The sequence below is a fragment of the Nanorana parkeri genome, unplaced genomic scaffold, assembly GCF_000935625.1.
Source record: "Nanorana parkeri isolate BGI_ZX_2015 unplaced genomic scaffold, ASM93562v1 scaffold166, whole genome shotgun sequence".
Classification (NCBI taxonomy): domain Eukaryota; kingdom Metazoa; phylum Chordata; class Amphibia; order Anura; family Dicroglossidae; genus Nanorana; species Nanorana parkeri.
Genome location: NW_017306434.1, coordinates 1,360,108 through 1,372,137, shown reverse-complemented (window position 1 = coordinate 1,372,137; position 12,030 = coordinate 1,360,108). Strand labels below are relative to the sequence as shown.

Below are 12,030 nucleotides of genomic sequence, written 5' to 3'. Positions count from 1 at the left end.
CTGTTAGAAACCACAATGAACACACGGGCTGCGCGACATTGACGCGCAGCCCGTGTGGACTGCCTTCAGCTTTGATTATGGCACGCCTTCACCATGGCATCAGTTTGATAAGCTTATACAATGTTGCAACATTTATTTCCATCCAGAGTTGCATTCATTTTTCACCAAGATCTTGTAGTGATGATGAGAAAGTCGGAGCACTGTGTAAAGTCTTCTCCAGGACATCCCAAAGATTCTCATTGGGGTTAAGGTTTGGACTCTGTGGTGGACAATCCATGTGTGGCAATGATGTCTCATGCTCCCTGAACCACTCTATCACAATCTGAGCCCGATGAATCCTGGCATTGTCATCTTCCTGGCATTGCCAGAACAGGGTGGTGAGATGATCCACTACCCTCACCAGCACACCCCAAGCCTCCCTCCCCAATTTGCACCACCTGCACCCCCCACCCAACCTAAGGCGGTGAAAAAGCTAGGGACACCCCTGTTTATAGCTAAATGGGTAGCCCAGCCACCTACATCTAATCTTCATGGAATGGGTCAAGGCAGACACTGATTGTCTAAGAACATCATAGAAGGCGCTAAACGATTTATTGCTGGCAGTGTGCATGCGTGTTTTCGCACTTTTGCCGTAAATGCGCATGTAGGCATCCTCTTCCCTTCTGACCTTGTAGATGTTTATTACTTTGGGCATTATATATGGGGCTATCCTTTGTCTCATTTTCTATTGTATACGTGTTGTATTTGGGGTACATTTCCAACATTGTCTGCTAGCTTTTTATTCATCGTTTGGGCATGTGTAGTATAGCTCAATTTTGGCATCCTTTAAAGCTTTGGGGCACGTTCAGTACAGGACTGTATGTGTGGATATCACCATGTTTAGTCCCGTGCATTAGTATCTTTATCCACATATGTGTTGTAATTGGCATTTTATTTGATGCATACCCACCTGTGTATACCACTAACTGTAAACATTTCACATGCTTTTGGTTGTTATATGCGGGGGGCCAGTTTTAGAATACTTTTGGTAGGTCTATCACTATTATAGATATTTAAACATTCCCTTCCCTTAACATTTGGTTTTATTATATCTGCATGTATACCTTCACCCAATACAACTGGGACTGTCCCATGGTGTTACCAGGGGCCACCTTTGTTGCCTCTCCTGCAGCCCCTGGAAAAACGTTCTGTATGGATATGGATTAATTTCCTTGCCTTCGTCATCGTTCTGGTCCCATGGTAGCTGGGGTAACATATTAATACCAATGCATTATGTTGTTTCAACGTTTGTGTTTATCAGTTTTGATTCCATTACTTTGTGTTGTTTCTAGTGTTTACAAGCCTCCCTCACCTCCTGATGAAGCTATGTGGTAGCAAAATATGTCAGGGAAAGGAACCTCAGCTTTCCCCACACCTGAAAAGCTATCCTCTGGAATATTAATCTGACATCAATTAGACTGAAATTGTATCATCTATACGCAATATACTATTGTACAGTCTTTTGTCACCAATCACAATTCCAATGTTGTATAGTTTTATATATATATGGTAAACTCCCCATTATCCAGCAGTAACAGGCATTGGTAGATTCTAGATAAATTTAGATTCTGGTTGCTTGGGAGTTACTATTACAATTAGGTCTAACAAATGCTATACCTTCCTCCCTGTATTGTGCCATCCTACCCCCTGTACTGTAGCATCCTCCCCTCTGTAATGGGCCATCCTTCCCCGCTGTATTGTGCCAAATTCATGGTTGTAATAACTTTATATGAAATTTATATTGTGGCCATCTGGTTAAACCTTAAAAGCCCCATTGTCACTCTGGGTTTCATGTCCAGGTTTGATCTCCCTTTATATCTAAATGTTGTTTGTCTATATTATTGGACATGGCTGTGTTAGTAGTTCACCTTAAAGGGGGTTCCCCTCAAAGGGCCAACAGTTATACCACTGGTCTGTAAGTGTAGTACCACTGAGCCCAGATTTGCACAGCATATTTCCCCTCTGATGGATCGGCTCCTACCCAAGCAGTCCAGCTTGAAGAAACTACCCAACCCAGTCCAAGGGGCATCCACTTTTGGTAATACTCTGCTGGATTTGGAACTGTGATTTTTTATTCAGCTGCAGTATGACCATCGTAAGGCTATACTGCTACTTTTTGAAGAAAAAAAAGACCTCTTAGACTTTATTTTTACTTGTTTGCCTTTTTTCTTAAACCTTTTATGGAACTTCGCTGGTAAGTAGTGAAGCCTGTTAAACAGGCCTCCTGGAAGCTGGAACCCATAATGATGTTCAGACCAAAATGCTGTTTTGGAAATGTACACTTGCAGTTAATGTGCCAAGCTTCAGGTAATTAGCTCAGCTTTATCCTGGCAGGTGCTCTCATCCCTGAAGCCAGTTCCTGAGAATTGTTTACAATGATAAACAGTGACCTGCCATGCTTCTCCATCTGTGCAGAAGCTTCAACAGATGCAGGGAGCTTTGCTTTACCACTAAAATTCACTTTGCTGCATATAGCTTCTGAAATTTTCTTCTTGGAATTTTCTAACTATAAAGTTTGAGCTCAGATTTTTGCCTGGGGCTCCTAAATTGTGTACCAGGTCTACAAATTAGCTGCCAAATAATGAGACTGTTTGTTGACTTCTCATTGGCTCTTTCACACTTAGTTCATCACACCTTTTCTGCTCTACGTTAGATGGCCAAAATAATGTTCCTACTAAATGCATGCTAATAAATTGAATATGACAAACTTAAGAATGCTTAATGTGAACCCTGTTTTTTGACCATTAAGTATCTTATTTCAGAATTCGCTTCCCCCACATTGATGGCCTTATCCCTCAATTAGGGATAAGCAAGATTGAGAACTTTCATTTCCTTAAAATTTTGTCAAAAATCTAAGTACAACAAAATGTCACTATTTTGGTAAAGTGCATTGAAGTTAATAGGAAAGTTGAGATAAATTAGGGATTTGGTGGTCTTTAAGGGTACAGTGGGCTTTAAATTGCTTCTGATGAGCACTAGCATGACCAAATTAAGTGCACAAATAAACGTATGGGAAGATTTTTGTTGAAATTAATGTCTAGCTACACCGTCTCTTTTAAACTCTTAAATCCTCATATATCCAAAACAAATCTTCCATAATCCTTTAACATCACATCAGATGTCCCAAAGCTTTTTGGCCATTGACTTTGGCCAGTTTAATGGCACTTTACATTTAGAAATGCCTTCAAGACTGCTCCAGATACCCTTAGACTCAGTCATGCAAATATAGACTTCAACTCCAAAGCCAGTGATCCCTGATACTTCACTATTGACAAGTGAGGCCTCTCACCACAGTTGGAGGTCAATAGTTAGGTCCGGGAGGTGGGCGAAGGTGGCCCAGAGCACTCAGTCATTCTTAACATTGTTGAGTACTTAGTGTTTCGGGTAGCCCATAAACATATCTGGTATAATCAGAGACATAACAAAACGTTAAATCAGTGGTGTACCAACAATAGCCATAGCAGCCCACTGGGAAGGGGGTCCCATTAAGGATTGCAGACGTTGCTGTTGACACTGACTTTTCCAATCAAGATGGGCTGACATTGCATGTACAGGAGGAGACTATGCAGACTGCTACCTGACCTTAATATAATTCACACTAGGAAGGTTGCTGGTTAAAATTTTGCTATGGGGCCCCAGGATCCTGCATTCAACACATATTATTCACATTAAACTAATCACATTTATATATGTATTAAATAGACCTTAAAAAAACCTCTAGATTCTCTTTATTAACAGGTATTGTTTTACATGGGACTTATAACAATTACATTTTTTACCAGACTTATATTGATAGCCACGGAATTAAAGTTCTGCATTTAATTACCTTTACACTATCTGCAGAAAATACATTTAAAAAAATAAATTTATTTTAAAATAAATCCTAAATATGAATATTATAAAATATTTGTAATATACACTTTAACAACACCTGTTCCATATTACTTTAGCATGGTTGCCTTTGGTTACAGGATGATCACAGCATGTGTATGAATGATTACCATTTGCAGTTATTGCTCATATTGAAATTGAATATATTATTCTCCTGTAGTGAGTTGCAAACCTTTATTCATATTTAAGTCTATCATTTTATTCAACTTTCATTTAATTAATAAAATGGTATAACAAGCAGAAATATAGGAGCTTTCAAGTTTTTAAAGCAGAACTCCAGCTTGTATTCAACACGCAGCAGTTGGATTGCTGAAGGCAAATAGACTGTTCACTTTGCAAGTGAGTTTGTCAGGGACCAGGCCACCTCCAGGTGGCACCGTGGAGCTGGAGCAGATCCTGCAGGAGTGCTCACCTGCAGGAGTCTCTGGGCAGTCAGTGGCTGTCTGGGACTTGAGCACCTCCAGGTGCCACTGTGACGCTGGAACCGGGACCTGCAGCTCCGGGGCTCACCTGCAGGTGTCTCTGCAATTAATCCCAACCTGGTGTTACCTGAGAGGGTATTTAATCCCTCCCTGCAGTGAGGATTTTGGCACAGTATTGTTGCCATTACCTGCATCCTGTGACCTGTTTCCTGTTTCATGTGAACTGTTTCCTGTGACCTGTTTCCTGCATCCTGGTGCCTCCTTGTACTCTGACCATTGGTCCGTAGCTCCCTTCCTGTTGCCTTGCTCCCCAGGTTCACTTGCCCTGTTATCTTTTGTGTGTTATTATGTTGTTTTGTATTTTAGTTGGCTATTATTAGTTGCTTGTGGTTACTTGTTTTTAGTGTGTTGAATAAACTATATGCTCATAAGCATTGTCTGGTGTGGTCACTCATTTGATCCTCCAGTATAGATACCTTTATGCAGTGTGGGGACACACGTGCACGGTATCTTGACAGAGTTTTGTACTTTGCAAGGGTATTTTTCTCTTAAATTATTGAATGTTGTGAAAATTAATTTTGCACAAAATACCCAATTATGGAAAAGGAAAAAGAAATGAAAAATATTTTACTTGCCTGTAAAATACTTTTCTTGGCGTACAGTACAGGACATAGGAAATATTGACTAATTGGGTGGTATAGCGTACTAATTAGCCAAGATTTAATGTGTCCTGTACTGTACGATCAAGAAAACAATAATTTTGCCTGCACATGATTGGATGATAGAAGTCAACAACGGTTTACCTATTCAGTAAGCAAAGGGAAGATTCCCTTGGAAAGCACAAACTTCCTTGCAAAATGAACAGCCTATTTGCCTTTAGCAAACAAACTTTACAGTGTCACCAGGCACGTACTGCATTTTAATAAAATCTGTATAGACAGGTTTGTGGACATTCGCCAAGTACAGCTTCTCTTCCAAATTTCTCCTACTCAGGTCAAACTAACGGACTCTTTTAATACAGGTGAAACTTGAATAATTAGAATATCGTGCAAAGTTCATTTATTTCACTAATGCAACTTAAAAGGTGAAACTAATATATGAGATAGACTCATTACATGCAAAGCAAGATAGTTCAAGCCGTGATTTGTCATAATTGTGATGATTATGGCTTATAGCTCATGAAAACCCCAAGAACCCCAAATCCACAACCTCAAAAAAGTAGAATATTACATGCAATCAATAAAACAAGGATTGTACATAGAACAATATCGGACCTCTGAAAAGTACCAGCATGCATATGTACTCAGTACTTGGTTTGGGCCCCTTTTGCAGCACTTACTGCAATTACTTTTGCACGATATTCTAATTATTCGAGTTTCACCTGTATTTAACTCCCACCACTTATCCTTGACTCTAGAAGTTTGGACACTAGAGTGAAGTTGGTTATTTGTTGATTTTAGGTAAGGGAGAGCTGGGCCCTTGAGTGGCCTATTGCCAGGCTAGAGCACTGTCCCCTGAGGGGACGTAAGAGGGAGCTAAGCCCTTGAGTGGCCAATCAGGTCCGGGCTGAGCATTTGACGTCACTCTTCTCAGCTGAGCCGGACGGACAGGAGTCCAATTGCACCCATAGATTTGTACTGTGGTGTCCATTGGATATTTGTTTTATGCCTTTTGTCACCTGTGACATTGTGAGTACCTTATCTGGTCTTCAGTCATATGGGCTTCCCTCCGCTATTAATAAGGGAAATGCGCTTTGAGGCCTAGTTCTGTGGGTCTATCTCCCCAGGTGAGCACTGTTCCAATTTATGCATTCACTGGGTGGAGGTGAAGGTCTGTCAGGATTCTGTGGCATCTGCTTACTTGGTCAATCTTGGCTGACTGCGGTCGGTGGACGGTGATGTGACCGGATACTACCGTGTTACATAGTCGGGGGGATACCATGTTGGGTCAACAGACAGTGTGGCCTCTCGTTTGTTGTTAAAGCCTGATGAAAACGTTTGTTTGTGAGTACTTTTATCCCTTGTTTTATTTATTGTAATAAACGATTTTACACACGGAGGTGGCGCTCTGTTGCCTTTTGTTTACTATGTACGTGGTGGATGCCCCAGAGCCTTGGATGAGCAGCCCCTCAAGTCTGTGTAAAAAAACTGTGATAAACTGTTGAAAACTTTGAGTGAGCAACAGCAAGTGGATCGTCCAGCTGGCAGCCATTAGCGCCAAGAGCTAAAGAAAACTTTTTGTCTGTGAGTATTTGTTAATAGTTAAGGTACTTTAATTTATTTTTTAGATTTAACTCCTGAGTTTATTGTCACTAAGTTACAACAATGCTCTTGAGTGGCCAATTACCAGGCCAGAGTACTGTCATCTTGTGAAGGGAGGAGAAGCATATAGCTCTACGGTTTATCTTGAAGGCTTTTCAGTTACACACAATGCATGTATATCTGGTTTGGTTTTATTTAATTTTTTTTGTGACAATGTTCAATATATTTAGTCCTATTTTACCTAATTATATCTTTACAATGTATTTTACGATCATCATTCATAATCATGTCTGCTACTTTTCAACATATTGCCTTGTTATTGACATTTCTCAATTAAATGCACTATGGTCCACAAATGTACTTGGTTTAAATAAATAAATAAATAAATTAGTCATTTAATTCATCGCGTGCAATAAGAGCTTTCATGCTGTATAGCTGCCTAGCATAGGCATATGCTGACTATATTCTATATTTCCCTGGTGTGAAAGAAAGTATGTACATTAAATTATTTTTTTTCCATCTTGTTTTTAATATTCAGTAATTTTGTCTCTTCTTCTAACAGAAAGAATCTTTTTTTTAAACCTCTGCAATTAGTTAAGCTGTAAGCACGTACCAGCCTCAAGCTAGAACTAACTGGCCTTTTTTTAAGGTAATATTGCAGATAAAGTCTAGGTGCATGCCCAGACAATATTATATTAATGGTTGGAATTTATAAAAACTATGAGCTCAATCATTAAGCCAGGAATTGATTTCATGCTGAGGAAAACTCAGGGGTGGAGCTAATTCTCTTATATTTGCTCATCCCTTGTTGTTTTTATTGAATTTGCTCTATGTTTATATAAAATTTAACAACAAACGAGAGGCCACACTGATGCAAGTTTTGGTATTTACAATCAAATCGTTTGTCAAATTAAATCCCCTCTCTCATTGGTATTCATAGTTTTATGAGTTAGAGATAACGATGAAACATTTCTTTCAGTTACAATAAGAAGTTTCATCAGTGAGTAATTGGAATTGCTGGACGACATGATAAGCGTGTCACATCAGTTATATTGGTCCCTGGTATAATCCTTTGTCCGATTGAACAACCACCTTTAGTGGTGCATCCCATCATAGCGTACTTCAGCGAAGACCAACCTGTAGTCATAGAACATAAAATCAAAACCAGGAAAATTATTAGATGCCCTTATTTTGGGTGTGTGCAAAATATTTTAAACTGCAACTCTAACTGCCTCACACCTCATCCCCCTGCCCTCTTCTTCATCCCCAAAGATCCCCCCCCATCTAATTTTTTTTAAATTACGCTATATATACACCTTTCCTTACTTTAGTTACCAGGCAGGGCCGATCCTGTGATGCCACAGTTTCTTTCTCTTCTTCCAGCGTGGTGATGGACAGTCCTGAACTGAGCAGCACTTATGTGAGTGACATGTGAGTGACTCTCAGTCCAGTAGTAGAGTGAGCCCAGGCTGCCTGATAAAGCCTGGTCATGTCAATTTAAAGGGTGCATTTGCCTTAAACTAATGTTTGGGTAAATGTTAGCAGCACACCCATACTAATTATATTTCTTGAATACTCTAAGGAGGCCATCCAATTCTGTTTATTACACTCTATACAGTAGAGTGTAATAAACAGTTTATAGACATCTCCTTTACAACTATATCAGTTTTTTGGAAACTACTAATATATAGTTAGACCTGCACTGTGGCTATAACAGACTCCACTCTTCTAGGAAGGCTTTCCACTAGGCTTTGGAGAGTGTCCGCAGGAATACATGACCATTCAACCAAACAAACATTTGTAAGGTCAGGTACTGATGTTGGATGAGAAGATCTGGTTTTCAGTAGACTTTCCAATTCATCCCAAAGGTGTTCAATAGGGTTGAGGTCAGGGCTCTGTGCAGACCACTTGAGTTCTTCCACTTTAAACGTATTAAACCATGTCTTTATAGAGCTAGATTAAGTGCACAGCGGCACAGTCTTACTGGAACAACAAAGCACCTTCACCAAACTGCTGCCACAAGGCATGCAATTGTCTACAATGCCTTTGTATTCTGTAGCATTATCTGTACTGTTCACTGGAAACACATGAACCCAATTGTTGGTATGGATGTCCACATACTTTTAACCAATTGGCGGAGGTGTGATAATCAGTCTACAAACCGTGGCCCTATAAAGGAGGTTTTGAAAGTTTTTACAAATTGATCAGAGGAGCAGAGGAGATGAGTTTCTTTTGAATGGTCAGGACTGCTTAGCAGTTCATATGCAGGAGTCATTTGTGAGACGCTTATTCTGTCCCTAGACAAACTCCTCTTTAATTGTGGATTAAAACATACCACTCAGATTTCTGGTAGCATTAAAGGAAGCTCACAAATGTGTGACCCACTTCTATGGGGATACAAGACAGTGTGCAAGGAGGGAAGGAGGGGAGGGGAGGGAAGGGGAGAGGCTTTCCTTAATTTTCATAACCAAACTTTTGGGCAGCCTAGCTAATATTTGTACATATTAATTATTAGGGATGCACCGATACCAAGTACCGTACTTGGTACAAGTACAAGCACCGATACTGTTCCAGCTCCAAGACTAGACTAGAAAAAAATTAAAAAGTTAGGAGGCAGCTGTCATTTGGAAGGAGCACACGGAGCTCCTGGGATTTGTACATCTCTGTTTTAATGTATGATTTTGTTTTTATAAATATAAATAAAGGGATGCACCCATACCATTTTTGCAAGTGCAAGTGCTGATACATTTTTGTTTATTGTCATGTGACAGTTTTTCTAAAACAATACAGACTAATGATTTCAGGACAGTGGTGGAGCGCCATAGCCAGGCCCCAGCTGCAACCGCTGCAACCCTGGTAGTTCTCGTGAAAATGCCAAATATCGGCACAGGTATCTGAAAGGTATTGATGCATCCCTATCAAATATAAACGGCTTTCATGCCACATTTTATTCTCTTACCTTGTCTCAATATAGTTGCTGCAAAGTCAAAACACTCAATCTCATGGCCTCTGCATGCTATATATCCCTCAGATTTACAGTCATAGGCCTCATACGTATAGCAGACAGGGCAGATAAAAGAATTCCGAGTGATATTATAAGGTGGAACTGAAAAGCAAAAACCCAGCAAATTATAAAAAATAAAAGCTAAGTTATACATTTTTAAATTCATATCATTGTCCCTGCAATATCATTGGTAAGCAATAAAGATACACAAACAGTTAAAACTGAATTCCAAGCTTTTATAATATAAAAAAGCAGAACTTGGGCAGTAAAAACAATTCAATATGTAGCGATCAATGTTATAAAATGCTGTTTAGTGGTTTAATGGTCTAATGGTCTAGTGAACATTTGGGTCATACTGGCTTCCAATAGCCCAAAGGATAAAATTCAAAATATTAACAATCACTTACAAAGCAATCCACAACTCCGCCCCCGGCTATATCTCAAACCTTATCTCAAAGTATCACCCTAACTGTCCCCTCCGCTCATCCCAAGACCTCCTGCTTTCCAGCTCCCTTGTCAACTCCTGTCATGCTCGTTTCCAGGACTTCTCTAGAGTCTCTCCCATCCTCTGGGATTCTTTACCCCAACCTGTCCATCTGTCGCCCACCTTGACTGCCTTTAGGCATTCCCTAAAGACTCATCTCTTCAGGGAAGCCTATCCCACCTCAACCTAACCACTCAACCATCACGCTCTCAAACAATTCATCCCCACACTGCTCCTTCCTCATGTATCACTTCCCCCTCCCTTTTAGATTGTAAGCCCTCAGGGGCAGGGCCCTCCTTACCATCTTGATTTGTATTGTGATTGTAATGTTTTGTATATTGTAAAGCGCTGCGCAAATTGTTGGCGCTATATAAATCCTGTATAATAATAATAATTGTAAGCCCTCAAGGACCCTCCTTACCATCTTGTCTTGAATTGTATTGTAATTGTAATGTCTTCAATTATAAATCCTGTATAATAATAATGATGCAGAGTCGCACCTCCAAAATGAAAAATAAATGTTGGTATGCATTGCAAGGAGGCAGATGGTTCCTACTTGTGATGTCACTGCAGTGTACTGTATATCTTTGCACCTAACTTAAAGTGACATTAAACCCTCAGATTTTTTAACATAAAACAATACTGTAATGTGTGCCTTACTGTAATCCATGGTTGTTTCTCTTTGCTGCTCTTCCTTTTAAATCCGTATCTCTTCTCATGCTGGGCAGAACTTCTGTTTTGCAGCAGACTGCCAATTGTCTCTGGAATGGATACATGGTGTCTGTGTGTAGGTTCACAACCTAAGCCAGCAGTACAGGAAGAGGCACTCAGCTGCAAAGGGAAGTTCTCCCCAAACATGAGAAGAGATAATGATTTAAAAGGAAGAGCAGCAAATAGAAGGGAAACAACCATGGATTACAGTAAAGCACACATTACAGTATTGGTTTATGTTAAAAAATCTGAGGGTTTAATGTCACTTTAACCTTCTTTTATTCATTGTACCATTTAAAGCTATGCAAAATCTCAAGGCACCCCAGTCTAAAATGTAAAAAAATGATACGTGGCATGTTCAAAATCCATACCAGACCCTTATCTCAGATTGGGGTCCGGTATGGATTTTAAGGGGTGACCCCATGCAAAAACACAAACACAAATTGGTTTGCCCCTTCACATTAGAGTCCTTTGTTGAAACCAGGCCCCCTCCTTCACACAAGAGCCCTTCTTTTCACATCAGCATCCACCCTTTCACATCAGAGTCTCACTTTACATCAGAAGCCCCCTTCACATCAGAGTCTCCCTTTACATCAAGAGCCTCCTTCACATCAGAGCCCCACTGCTTTCACATCAGAGTCCCCCTCTCTCACATAAGAGTCCCCCCTTCACATCAGAATGCCCCCTTTACATCAGAGCCCTTGTTTCATATCAGGAGCCACTGCTGCGACTGCATGGCAGAGGGCCTGGATGGAGGAGAATTACAATCCTTTTTTGAATGGATCCCACCCTCCCTAAATTAGCCTTATTTGTTTTCATGGTGTTAGCAAAAAATTTGAGGCACCCCTGAGTAAGCTGGAAGGAACCCTAGGGTGCCATTGCTTCCTGGTTGAGAAAGGCTGAGCTAACTGGTTGATAAACAAGAGAGGTGTGTGCGGATCCATGAAGAATGGTACTGTCCAGACAGTTGTTCAATCAGAATTACATTGGACCACAAACACCTCCTCCTCTCCTCATCTACATTATATAGAGAGGAGGCAGAGGCCTAGCTAGCTCCTTTTGCGCCCGAGAGAACAATAAATTGTGCCCCCTCGACAGGTGTGTGGCGTCATGTGATGTCATGCACCCCACCTCCAGGATATGTTTTTTATTGTTTTTATTTCTTTTTTATTGTTTTTTAACTTAATTTTACTGTTGGGGAGGGGGGGGGGGGGGGGT

The 12,030-nt window shown here is 40.4% G+C and overlaps 1 protein-coding gene across 1 annotated transcript in view; it reads right to left on the bottom strand.

Annotated features, from left to right (window-relative positions):
* Positions 1-7,559: 7,559 nt before the first annotated feature.
* The window catches only part of LOC108785544 (phospholipase A2 inhibitor and Ly6/PLAUR domain-containing protein-like), a 4,956-nt gene continuing 485 nt past the window's right edge, over positions 7,560-12,030 (bottom strand). Inside the window, exons 2-3 of the mRNA XM_018554629.1 lie at positions 9,573-9,719; positions 7,560-7,750 (exon numbers count right to left, since the gene is read on the bottom strand). Coding sequence (XP_018410131.1) covers positions 7,611-7,750; positions 9,573-9,719 — 287 coding nt within the window. The 3' untranslated portion in view covers positions 7,560-7,610. The remainder of the gene's footprint in view (positions 7,751-9,572; positions 9,720-12,030) is intronic.